This window comes from Triturus cristatus, chromosome 7, assembly GCF_964204655.1.
Source record: "Triturus cristatus chromosome 7, aTriCri1.1, whole genome shotgun sequence".
In the NCBI taxonomy this organism is placed as follows: Eukaryota; Metazoa; Chordata; class Amphibia; order Caudata; family Salamandridae; genus Triturus; species Triturus cristatus.
In genome coordinates, this window is record NC_140590.1 from 1,146,896,782 (window position 1) to 1,146,910,791 (window position 14,010).

Below are 14,010 nucleotides of genomic sequence, written 5' to 3' on the forward strand. Positions count from 1 at the left end.
CTATAAGTACCTTGACATTTACATTTACATCAGGCAAGGGAGGGCGCCCTACCCATCCACCACAACCTAGTGGTGTGAAAATATTCCCAGCACAGGTACTTGCACTGAATTAATCAAAGCCGCGCCGATATGGCCAGGACACGCTGCGTCATCTTGGCCTCAACCCAATCCTCCTCCTCATGAGCTCCCAGGTCTCTCTCCCATTTTTCCTGCAGGGTCTAAAAGGGATCGGTGGAGTTAATAACAAGGGGTGTATAGCCAAGAGTTACCCTTATTTGCAGTTTATGTCATCATTACCTGTGCCTCCAATGAGGGGAACTCAGTCACATCCACTATGACTATCCAGGGCATGCCTGAGTTAGATTTTATTTTTAATGCATCTAGAAATACCCATGGGAAGACACGAAACACAAGTCAACAACTTTAGCTGGAATATAAAATTTGGTTTTAATTTTAGATTAAAAGAATAGAAAAGGTAGAAAATGAACGGATAATGTTGTCTAAAACTTATTACATAACCAACTGGGGATTATTTTAATAATAAATATTTGCATGAGAAAATCTATAGGGACTACGAGAACAAAGATCAACTCTTGAATACAAGTGCTTAAACATTAAATATAATGAAATGTATATTTCCCTTTGTTATCTGAACTGTAGTTAAGGCTTTTTAGCCTAACTGGCTTCACTATGTTTCATCTGCACCGATGGCGCAGATTGTGTCTTTGTTCCAATTTATGTATCAGGGTGGCAGGACTCAGTTGAACCAATGATACCAAGGGGACCAATATCAGAGCCAGAAGATGCACCAAGGCTCTCAGCTCCCTCTCTGAGACCCTCTCTGTATCTTCTAGGTTTGCAGAGCCCCAGAGCTCAAAGACAGAATGTCATAATGTTGCAGACTGCAATTGCTGCTACAATGACAAATTCATGATTATCGACATTCTTCCCCACCCTGTAATTGGTGATATAAATTTGAGACCATATAATTGGATCAACCGCCTCCCCTGTAACAGCAACAACATCAAATTCCGAAGAGTTTTAATGCAATCGGGCCAGCTAAGGGCATGTTGGAAGCCTGTAGAAAATGCATGTGAATAATTGAGGAGGGTGAGAACAAATTTACGTTTTTTCACCTAGATCTAATACTTAACAAGATACTTTAGCGAAATGGTATACCTTTCAGATGCTGAATTCCAATATTGCCTTTAGGGGCACTATATATATGTACTAGGTACTGCACTCTATACCATATGACTTTTGTCTACCAGAAAACCTTGGAAGAGTATAACCGTCGTAGTTCACGCACCACAACTTTCCATACGGCGACTAACAAGGTCCAAGCTCCCATCTTTCTCTGTTTAAGTGATAACAGCATGCTGCGGATCAGGGTTCTTGGGGTCTGCGACTGCTCTCAATATTGAAGACCAGAATGGAAGAGCACAGTCAAAGTGAAGCGAAGGCCTCAACTCTTGAGTATGTCTTACCTCCAGCCAGTTGGAAGGCTGAGCTGAGGATATCCAGCGAGCAGACGAACAGATAGAGAAAACCAAAAAGGAGTGGGATTTTCATGAGGGAGACGCACATGGATCGAAGCTTCACACATGGTCCAATCTCTGAGGAGGAAGAGAAAAGTGAAACACAAGCTAGATATGCCTTTGCAGCAACTTATGCGCTGATTCCACTGTTGAGGAAACCACATGTGGATACAGATCTGAACAATGAAGAAGTGTACTGTGCGGACAGTTTGCGGTTAAATGCTGGCAAGGTTCATGTGGTGTAGTTCAGTTGAAGAGCTGCTTTGTTTGTTGTGAGTTTGCTATTGAGAAGGTCTCTGTTCTGTGAGCCAGTTGTAAGCAGACAGTGTTTTACAGGTGAGCTGGAGGCAGTTCTGTGTTTTGTAGATTGGCTATAAGGATATATGTGGGTGAAGTTTAAGTGGGATTGTCTATGTGTTCAGGGTTTTCTGTGGCCAGATTTCTGTGTTGTGGCTTCGGAGAAGACCTTCTGTTGTACACTATATGGGGGTAGGTGTATGTGATGTGAATTGGTTAGTGGCAGTTAAATGCATTGTGTGTTAGTTAGGGCCAAGGTGAAGTTGGGTGCAGGCTTGTGTGTTATTGTTTGATTTGTTGTAAGTCTACGTGTTATGAGCTGGCTGAGGAAGGCCTCTGTGTTTTAAAATAATGGAGTCAGGCCTCTCTAAATTATTTATATGGATGAAGGGTTTTGGTTAACAAACTGGTTTAACGTCTGTTTTATGAGTTTGTTGTGTACCAGGCCAATGTGCTGTGATTTACTTAACTGGCATGGCTTTTGGCTGTATATTAACTGAAGTATAGAGCACTTTGCTGAGAGTTAAATGAAGTTTGTGGTGTTCCTTGAGTTAGTTGGATGCTGGCCTCTGTCTCATGAATTTGAGGGCTCTGAACAGCCAGTTCATTTTGCTTAGATTTGTGATAGACTTGCTTTGTCCTGTTTAGTGTTTTTAGGTGGACTAGCTGTGTCATCCCACCTCACTTACCTGTCTTCTCTAGGTGCTCCAGACCAGGTTTCGGATTCTGCCACACAGACAGCACTTCAAGGTCTAATGCTTCCACCCGGTCCACCCGCTGACCTGGCGAGCCTGGGCACAGATACCCGAGGTCTGAATGGCCAACTGTTGCAATGGTCGGGAGAGGATAAGCTCTGGTTACTGGTGTCCTGTGCATGCCTAGAGGGGTACAGGGCACTCATTAATGCGGACTTTTCAACTACTGTCCTAGCAAAATCTATCAGCGTTTAGGGAAAAGGGAAATTGTTTAGGGAAGAGCAATGAAGTTTGTGAGAGTAGATTTAAGGAAGGGCATCCACACTGATCCATACTCATCCTCTCAGAGATAGTGAGTGCTGGCCACAGAAATCTATGCGGAAGTTGTTCTGTGTAACATCTTCCTATATCACATTGCAAGAAGTCTGAATGACACAATTTGTCTCTTCCTGGAATCCTGAAAACAAACATTGATGGAAGGAAATGTTCAGATATTCTGTACACTAGGCAGAATCCCATTACACCACTTTAGCTCACTGTCCCATGGAGTCCCTGTCTGTAAAGGCATAATGAGCCAGATAGCAAAGAAATGGAATGCTGCCTGAGAAATTGCCAATCGCTCAAGTTATTTCAAGTATTTCCATCCAATACTTTTTTTGCTATTCTCAGTGTTCATGTCATACACCAGGATCCACGATTTGGACACTCTCCGTGGATGAGATGAGCAGGGCTAGACTGACCATACAGGCACAGGGAAAAACTCTGGTAGTTCGGAGAACTAGGAAGAGGTGTGGCGCAGTGGCCAGGACGGCTAACTCCGGAACACCGGGGCTCACGGTTCGATTCCAGGCAGCAGGTTAGCCCAGCACCATGTTACTCTAGGCATTAGCTCGCTTAATCTTCCCAATGGCCCCCAGCACCTTGACACCCTCAGGTACTTGTTCGCACTTTACAAATACTGGATTTCATTTCAATTCAGAACAGTCGACTGCCTTCAGCTGGATGGGTTCAAGGACTATTTAAGGGAAAGTGAAGGAACTGCACAGGTACATTTCTGGCTTACGGTAGAAGCATCCTCAGTACCTCAATAATGTAAGGAAGGTATCAAAGACAAATGTTTTGTGGTAGAATCAGCTATTTGGAGTGTGGCTGAAACTAAAGGGTCAGTTTTCAAACTTGGAGGAACAAGGTGATGAATGTCTCCACAGGAGACTGGCGTAACCACGAAACAACAGTCAGCAAGGGTGGATCTCTAGAGCGGCCCCCAGTGGTGATTGTTGGTTCTGTGTAGATGTGGACGCTCCTTGGGATGGGTCATAATCATTGTATTGTATTGTAATTGCATTTATATAGCACTTACTACCCCTGGCGAGGCGTCAAAGCGCTTTTTCGGCAAGTAGCACACTACTCCGGAACCCATAAAGGATTAGTGGTGAAATAGTATTGTGAAATATGAAAGTAATTTGAGTGGTAGATATGTTAGTCAATTATCTGGATCCAGAAGGATAGTGGAGGGATAGAAGAGGGAAAGAGGTTTGCATTTATATAGCGCTTGCTCCTCCTGATGGGTGTTGAAGCGCTTTTTCGGCGAGTTGCACGCTACTACCGAATCCATAAAGGATTACTGGTCAATTAGTATAGTATCTGATTGTGGATCTATGGAATACCTCCCACAATAAAATTACCCAAAGGATGAATACTGCGATCTAGTTGGATTAATTTTATCAAACACTGGCAAGGAACGCAGGAAGTGCACTCCGTATCTCTTAACGCATGAGTCATTTGAATAAGAACATATAGTGGTAATGTATCACTCGCATGGGCCCAATATATTGGGCTGCTCTTGTATAGTTATTTATGGAAAAGGACTTAAAGTGCAACCTAACACCACTTTGTCACCCTTGTACCCGTATGATCAAAGAGATTTAGATGTTTCTTAGATCAATTAGTTAAAAGCATGTAACCAAAAAAATGAATCTAGTAGGAACAACATAAAAAGTGCTACATTCAATTCCCACGAGGTTTGAAGACAGAGTGACAACAGTAGCTGAACATGGCCAGTAGAACATCAGTTCGGTCCTGCTTAAAATTCCCAGTTCAAGGCAATGGTCAAAATAATGAAATTTGTAATAAAGACATTCAAAGATAACCAGATCTTTCATAGATCAACTAATTAAAATCAGCTTATCAAGATCATTAATCTCACAGGACAACATAAAAAGTGCACTACACAAAATATACTGTGTAAAAGCATGCAGTACTGTTTGGCTTTAAAAGAAAACGTACTTTGGTGCACGAAGCAATACATTATTGGTGAATATCACCACATATATTATTATGCAGGTTTCGAAATTGTAAGCAATTGTAATTTTTTCCTAAAAAGTAGTAAGACAACAAACAAGAACCCTCTTGCTTATTCCTCCAGCAAGCGGCCTTCATCAGCACATACGTTCACTATTTGATTAATGTCACAGTACCAGAAACTCAATATTTCTTACCATTGTAGCCTGGAGAACAGCCCGGTTGCCCACCATGAAGCACTCTGCTGACTCCAACTCCTCTCGTGCCCAGATGAAGACTGGATACAGGTGGGCCGTAACGCGTTTCTCCGTAGGATGTCATCCCCCCGCAACTAGAAACATAAACAGATCTCATGTGATCAGTCTGCTGACTTTGGTCTTGTTATGTCATCATGTTAAGAAGGAGGCCCGGGTTGGCTTTCTATTTTATGCATCAGCGATACCGAAAAAAAAGTTACCTGAAAGTTTTCTCGTGGTCACCTTAACTTGCCTATGCTGCAAATGGGCCCAAAGCCATTTAATGTAGTTGGGCATCTTTGGCCTTTGTGAAACTGAGTTCATAGGTCAAATGTAGGTTGTAGGAAGGTACATGTCAAAATGAGAGAATATTATTGACAGGTTCTTTGCCAGTCCATAAGAGGGGGCCCTATGGTATTTGGCTTAACAAGTGCCATGCCAGGGGTGTACTGACAATAGAGTTGGCAGAAGAAACATTGGTAGTAGAGTTGGTAAGAAAGAGAATTTTTGTGGCAGAAGACAGGTGGTAGGAGTGCATGTCAATGAAAATTAAACATTTGTATCATGATACTTGGGTGATGGAGGAGAAGCTCACGGATTATAGCACCTTAGTGTAAAAGCAAAAAATATCCTAAAACTCTCCCTACAAAACACTACAAAATCCAAGTACAAAACAATACAATCTTTATTAATAAAATTCGAGAAACATGTCTACAAAGCACTGCGAAAAATACTACAAAAGAATCGCTTTGTTGAGCTTGCAAACTACGCAGAGAATCCTACAATCAAGAAAAACCTTCACACAAAACCATGGAAACTGCCCAGAATAACATACAGATCATACGAAAGCATAAAAATCAACTCTACAAATGAACCCTGAAATACAGCATACAACTTATCAATGAAAACACTACAACCTTTCATGACAAATTTATACAATCTACAAATAAAAACGATTAATATGAAATTTAAAAAACTGTATTTAGATAACTAGCAAACTACGTTAAAAAATCCATTATAAAAATAACATTGCCGATCAAAATACAAATCTAAACCTTATAAAACAACAAGTTATCTAGAAAATCAACAAATAATTGTATAAAATGTCAAACCCTCCCTAATAATCCAAATAAAATCAGTGCATAAAACTAACAAATGCTGCCACTAAACCTTATAAAACAACAAGTCACCTACAAAATCAATAAATAATTGTATAAAATGTCAAACCCTCCCTATTAATCCAAATAAAATCAGTGCATAAAACTAACAAATGCTGCCACTGAAAACAACAAACTGCCTATCAAACTATCAACCATTGGCAAATAAAAAACAACAAACCACCTACAAAAACAATGCACTGTTCCATACAATCAACAAATCGATCATAAAAACAAAAACTATAAAATAAAAGATACTCCCACAAAATGTATCAAGTACTATCTATAAACCATGAAACTTTGCCCTTAAATTGTACATTGCCCATAAAATCAAAACACTATTCACATAAAATGATAGCAATCTGCCAACAAATTAATATGCTTTGCCCACAGAAAACCAACAATGAACCAACTAAGAAAACAATACATTTTCCAACAAAACCATAAAACCTTCCCATATTTCCTACAGACTACCCATAAACAGCAAATCACTCTCCCTATAAAACACATTCTGACAATAAAATCGACACACTATTCCTACAAACCTAGCACACTGTCCCTCTGAAACCAACACACAGTCGCTTTAAAACCAGAAAACACTTCAAATAAAACGTCCATGGTCAGCAGATTGGCCAACAAACTATGGCTATGAAACCCACCAAGCCCTACCAATGAATTCAACATACAACCAATAAAACAACACACTCTCTCTATAAACCCAACACACTGTCCCTAAACCCAAAAACACTCCTCATGAAACCAACAGATTCTTCACAAATAATAGACAAATTCCATCCATAAAATCAAAAACACTGCCCATGAAATCTGTAAATTCTCCCTATAAAATCTACAGGTTGTGCACAAACAATGGACAAATTCAATCTATATAACCTACATACTGCCCATAAAATCAACTCATTCTGCTAACGAAACTAACAAATGCTCCCCCGTAACCCAAAATACTCTACCCAAACAACTATTTAACTTTACACATAAAACAACATGGACTGTCAATAAAATGAACTAATCATGCCCATAAAATCAACAAACTCAGACAACAAACAGTCCATAAATTCAACAAATCCAGATGTAAAGCCCATCTAGGGCTGAAAGGGCCAGTACAAAAGGATAAGCCCTGAGTAAATTCTAATAATATGTGTAGAACATTAATTTTAAATGCTTCAATCCACAAGTGTTACCTTCTTGATACATTCTCAAAAAACAGAAAGATGTGCAAAACACGTCAGCTGATGCTTGCACTATGTCCTACGTTGGTTTGGGTGGCATTTTTCTCCTCCTATCAACACTTTACCTCTAATCAAAAATATTTATGCCATTTTCCAAATAAGCTGTTCTCCACTAACCCAATGCAGATGTTTGAGCTGACAAAATAAAATGTCACTCCAGTGTTGACAGATTTCCTTTGGAATGTTTGTCACTTAAAATAGGAGTTTTCCCAGAACACTTCTTTTGGTTTTTGTATAATGTATGCAGCAATGCGGTGCGACCGGTACCACTGCACCAGGCGCTGACTTCGGTGGTGGTGGGAGGGGTGCCGTGTTTGCAAGTATATCAAAGTTTTAAAAACATCTGATGTTGCGTACCGCTAGCAATTTTGAGGCAACAATAAAAATGTCGAGATAACTTGGGTGATTAATTTTCTTCCTGGAGAGAGATCAGAGTTTTGTCTAGTGGACGTTTTGACTCTACTATGGTAGTGCAGAGGGTTAGTATGCCTGCTGAAAAGAACGTGTATTATGCAGATCATAAAGTCCATATAATGTAACTAGGGTTACCGCTTTTCTAAGAGATATTCTTTTGTAACTTGCAGTTTATAAGTTAAAATCCTAACATTGAACAGTGAGCTATTAACTGTAATCAAAGAGCTGCAAACTGCAAGGTATAGTTCTTTATCCTAATGTTGCAAAAAGGGTTAATTTGGGTAAAAATCAATTCTTATTATTAAAGAAACCCCCCAACCATGCTATTACGTTTTAAATTCAGAGTTTGTGCTTTTCCTGACCAAGCACTCTTAAACTATACTCAGGGCCAATGGAATTATGCAGCAAGAGAGGGTTCAATTATGTGGCATGGCTGAGTAAATTATGCTGCCAGAAAAGGTAAGCTATGCAGCGCAATGTGGCACAATATTTTATGGTATTACTTCATTATTTTGTGCTTTTTACACTTGTTAACACTGTCTGGGCATTGAGTGCACTTCATTCATACTAGTTTAGCACCCAAAGATAGCAATAAGCAACAGAAAGGTAACCAGTCAAGATTTGCCCATGGCCTTCCGCTGCGCAGAAACACGTCACAGAAGTTTTTGTAACTTTTCACCCGTTTCAGCTAGAATTTTTTTTTTTTATCTGTAGATTGGACAGCAGATGATGGATTATGTGGCAAATGCAGCAAATGTTTAATAATGTGAAATGGCTGCAGCCGCACAATCGCATCATTCCAGTGGCATTGACTGTACTGCCTATCAGTATGGATGACATGTGACTTCTACACCTTGTAGCCCTTTGTCATATGTAATATTTCCTATACACTGATTTACACTTGTGTGATTGATTGACTGTGTAATGTGTGTGTGATGTAAAGCGCTCTGACCCCCTACAGTGGTATGAGGGTGCTGTAAAACTAATTAAATGCATCTGAGAGAGAGTTGTTATGGAGACTGGAGGGGCACTGTTAAAGGGTGGTAGTGAGGGAATCTGTGGCGAAGGTAGTCAGTGGGGGGCGCCAACAAACATTGTCCTACCGGCGCTACCAGCACTAAAGCCGGCCCTGTAGCAATCAAGAGATTAGAATAAACTCAGCAACTGCTCATAAAACCAACAAGCTCTGCTCATAAAACTAAAAATCTAATTGTATTAAACTAGAAAACCCTACCTCTAAAACAAAACAAGCATTGTCATAGCCAATAGGTCTCACTTTTGGGACCTTATAAGTGTTTAGCCATGCAACAGTTGATGTTGTTGCACCAAGGATATTGTGCTGCATAACTAAATACTTTTAAGGTCCCAAAAGCGAGACCTATTGGCTATTCCAATGCTTGTTAATAGGGCCTCCTGGGCCCAATTCAGAAGAGGTCAAAGGTAAGTTTTGAGATTGCCTCTCTCATTTGAATGTACTTTCGTACTTTTTGGAATTTACAGACATTCTCACTCTAATGTCTGGAAACCTGTGTCACAGCTTTTCAGCACATTACTGGGGATCGCAATCTAATATAACTTTTTCTGATGTTGCGTTACCTACACTCTGGAACTGTGTGTACAATGCAACCCCACTTTGGGGGAAGCCACCACCTTATGAGCAATTGCACATTTTTTCTTCTCCACGGGGTAACATTTTTTTCCCAGAGAAAGAAGGGCCTTTACCTACATGCCCACCAAGTTTAGGAGTGTTTTGCCCTCCTTCCCTCCATGGAAAGAGATTTACTCCTGTCCTTTGGAGGAGCAAATTTCTAACCATTTCCAGGGTGAGAAGGGTCAGAGAGACTTTGTGAATTTTGAAAAATCACTATTTTTGGTGTGCACCAACTCAGAAGGCTAACCACACCTTGGAAAGCCTACTTCCAACCCCTGGCGTAAAGATACTTCTGTGTGATTGGACAAACTCTTAGCATACAATTGTGTAGGTGTAAATAGATGTACACCAGGTAAGTGTCCGTTTCTGAATCATTTTATCGTATCTTTATGGACAAAACACTTGTGAATTCGTCACCCAGATTTAACCACTACCGAAGCTGATCTGCGTGTATTCTGTACTTCCCAGATTCCAGCTCTCAACCAAGGCCTTCCCCTCTCTAGGGGGTAGTGGTGAGGAAGTCAATGACGGCTTGAGCATATTTCCATGACTTGGCCTGAGTTCCCCTTAGTGCCTCGAGCCTAACGAGAGCCGAGCCCAGAAGCTGTGGATTGTACCTCCTGCATCCAAGCTCCCCCTGGCACGTCATTCTCCAGTCCTCTCTGGGTGCTCAGGTTTCGAGGCTGCTCGGTGCCTGCCTCTACTTCCACAATTAAGATGCAAAAAGCCTGAGACACGGGCCAGAATACCCCCGGCACCCAGGGGGCTTGGCGATGACGTGATAGCGCATAGAGGGAAGGGAGGCAGAAAGAAAGAACTAGTTGCAAGAGTGCTGACAACCGGATCTATAGGAGTAAGACAGACGGGAGAAGCATTGAAGCGGGAGGTAGAGGGCATAGGGTGCGAAAGCAAGGGAAAGCGAGAGATGATTGAAGATAAAAAGAAAGGGGGCGGGAGAAATTATACCAAATAATAAAAGTTTTTGAGCATGTTATGTCTCTCATAAATGTGTTATTTTATTTAATAGAATACAAGAGGTACTTTCTTTTGCGTGCAGAACATCCGTATTCCTCCTGCTATCAGATCTACCAATTCCTGCAAGTCTTGCTATAGTCAGGGCCACTGGAATTATGCGATGTTGAATCTGCGGTGTTTTCCATATAGTTGGGAATTTACTGCATTTGCCTCATAGTCTATAATCCACTGTATAATCTGCACCTTTAATAAAATGACAAAATAGCAAGTGTATGCTGTCACAATATGCTGCAGCAGTCTGCTAATTGATTGAGTTAGCCTTAACGTTTATTTGGGTCGTCCTTTGCCACATAATTCCAGAGGCCCTTGTGACAGATCTTACATACAGCCCCTAACTGTCCAAAAGAGCTGGCGGTCAAATCGGATAGTGAGTATATTATAGCCACTGGAAAGGACGCAGTTTAGTCGGACTGGGAATTCCCCAGCTCCTGAGAAAATGAGTCGGCCTCTACATTTAACGCTTTATAAATAAAACACTGCAGAAATAAACCAGCGTCTGAATACATTGCAATAGCGCCTACATATGAAACACCTCCAGGCACTGAAGTCTGACACGTGATTGCGAACGACACTGGGCTTTCAGTCAATTTCTACGCGAAACCCCCTCTAACCCAGGAGAGACCCGATCACTTCTGTGCACAAGGAAATTACACGAGGTTGTAGGAGTTCGCGAGACAAGAGTTGGGTAGAAGGGTGCCGGGGAGGAAGAAAAACGCGGAGAGAGGAAATAAACAATAAGAGAGAATAAAATGTGAGACAGGAGTTAAAAATGAAAAGGGAGTATAGAGAAATGAAGACGAAGGAGGGTGAAAGAGAGGGGAGCTATGACAGAAGAGAGAAGAACGGATCTATGAGACGTGAAGACGAAAAAAGAGATGAAAGAGAAAGGGGGAGGAAAGAGGAGGAGCTGTGGACGGTGGGAGAGATAAAAGCCATACGGAGAAACAAGTAAAAGTTGGGGGATTTGAACTGGAATTATAGAAAGAAGTAGGCGAGAATGGAGACAGCAAAAGGACGGCACAAGGGAAGAAAATAGAGGCGTGGGGTAGAAACAGCAGAGATCCGTGAAATGAAGTCGGACAGAAGAGTGTGTGTAGTTGGGTTTTACAGCAAAAGTAAACAAGTTACTGTATAGTGAAAAAGATCTAAGACTGCTTAATGGTGTAACGTTATAGCTAACGAGGAGGGAGGGGGAGAAGGGAGGGGGTAGTGAGAGCAGAGAGCAAGGGGGTGGAGGAGGCTTAATGAGCCATGACAGAAAGGCAGAGGGCGGCTGCGGGCGTGCACGCGCACGTGCACGCAAGCTTTAGGCCACCAAAAGCCTCTGGTGGCACTTTTAAAAGCCACTTACTAAATGTCTCGAAGAGACAGCATGCGCTGTCTCAGGCGAGACCTAAAACCTGAATTAAAACCATTCTGGATAGTGAACATCACAAACAGAAAGTTCACAAAGTGAGTGCCCAAATAATTATCTGTAGTCCTGTTAAACATAGTTTAGAAATCACCTGCCTATCACACACATACACCTTCACAAACCCAGGACAAGTGTGAACTCTTTCGACCGTCACTGACTGGAAAGGTTGCACTGAATATCGACCCGGCAGAATATCGTCATTCAAGATTATCAAGGGTAGAATATTCAGGAACTAAATATCGAAAGGTACGCGTATATAGGGAGCTAAAGATTTGTTATGCCTAACTCCACATTGACATACTTTGAAGATATATATTGCCAATGTATGGATATGTAGAGTTAGGTATAGAAAATCTGGACTTACTTACCTAGCTTTACATTATTCTCCGTATTTTGTCATCGATATTGTGATCCATTGATAATCTGGTATTGATAATCAGGGGGAACACCATTGGAAAGTCACAGTGCTCCATTTCTTTCAGGGCAGCCTCTGGTAACAGAATGCCATCTCACTCAAAATTAACCTCAACAGCCCCAGTGACTCCGGTACAGTGTCACTCAATGTCAAGAAAGTTCACTCAAAATGTACCGCTACTTCATGGGCTTCAAACTACTAGGGGGAACAGTCAGAGTCGCTTGGCATTCTAATTTGGTTTGCTCCCCATGGATGCTGTAGCTGCCTCATTGGGCAGTCAGTGAGTTGCTGAATCCTGGGTGACCCTAAGTTTGGCATATATTGTGTGGAGTGTTGGCAGTCGCCTGTGTCAATGACTTGAATACTGATCGCCCATCAAAGCTTTACTACGTGTTTGCACGGACTCAAAACAATGCCAATCACAGTGCTGGTCAGCTTTCGAGCACTACAGTTTTAGAACCAAACGTTTACCCTAGCTCGTTGCCAAACTAATTTGTGTCATGAAGGGATAACCCTCTGCTAATTCATACAAAATTTAGCATTTCCAGAGTGGATTTAGAAACTCTGAGCAACCAGCCTTAGTGACACAGGAACTGGGAAAGTGAGTCGAAAAGCGCATGACCAGATCTAGATAGTCAACCGGAGGAACTTTCACTATACTCGACCTCCCCAGTTATTTCAAGGTTCCAGAACAATAGGCATCACGTTAGGACATTGGAATGGACCAAGTAGTTGCTCTCAGTGAGTGTGTTTTCACAGGTTTTACCACGCTTCTGTCCAGAGCTACTTTGCCAAGGCATATAAGAGTTCCACAATTGCGCCTGTTAGAAAGTAGATCATTAGTTGGAGTGGATTGCTGCGGCCCGGCGGTGGTCCTAGTCTTCCACCGGTTCTTCAGAGAATAAGTTTGGCAAAAAAGACCCAGCTTTTGCAATTTGGGTAGGAAGAGTACACTCTGACACTTATCTACCGGCCCTCAGGACCTTGGGGACACCACTAAGGTGTCAGGGTTCACTCAGTAGAAGCCACCAGCAGGGTTCAGGTGCAACTGGTCAGCAAAATCGGCCTCTTGCAGCTTTTGTGTCCCTGTAGGTTAACAGCAGGTCAGTCAACTGACCCTTGGAGTACACTTCTTAGACCAGGATAAAAGTGGGAGCAGGTTGAGCCCTTACGGTTCTCGGTTCTCTTCACAGGTCACAACAATAGGTGAAGTCCTTCTTCTGGCTTCCAAATGTCCATTTGTGTTCTGAAGAAGGTACGGGGCCCCACATTTATACACAGGGCCAGCCTGTGGGTGGGGGAAACTCCGGCCACTCCCTAATCAATAGGGTAAATGTTCCCATGGGCGCACCTGCCCATTGTTTTCAGCACTTTCTGTGTGTTCCACAGTAAATTATCCCACAGTGCCCCTCTCTACCTAAAACCAACATGGCAGAACCCTTCTTTCCCTATTCAGAGCTCCCTGTCCCCACCCAGAGACGTGGCCAGGGAGATGAGCAAATCCTCCCTTGTGGTCACTCAAAACAGGTTCTAGGAGCTTCTCCTCTCCCACTGGGATTGGTGTCTGGCTGGCTAGAAGGACAATAGAGGGGTGCAGAACCAGGTGTGAT

The 14,010-nt window shown here is 42.0% G+C and overlaps 1 protein-coding gene across 3 annotated transcripts in view; it reads right to left on the reverse strand.

Moving 5' to 3' along the window:
* The window catches only part of SLC34A1 (solute carrier family 34 member 1), a 148,516-nt gene that overhangs the window by 124,819 nt on the left and 9,687 nt on the right, over nucleotides 1–14,010 (reverse strand). For all 3 annotated transcript variants that reach the window (XM_085618342.1, XM_085618344.1, XM_085618343.1), the window contains 3 exons: nucleotides 5,029–5,162; nucleotides 2,525–2,713; nucleotides 1,488–1,616 (listed from right to left, as the gene is read on the reverse strand). In XM_085618342.1, the coding sequence (XP_085474468.1) occupies nucleotides 1,488–1,616; nucleotides 2,525–2,713; nucleotides 5,029–5,152 (442 nt within the window). In that variant the 5' untranslated portion in view covers nucleotides 5,153–5,162. The remainder of the gene's footprint in view (nucleotides 1–1,487; nucleotides 1,617–2,524; nucleotides 2,714–5,028; nucleotides 5,163–14,010) is intronic.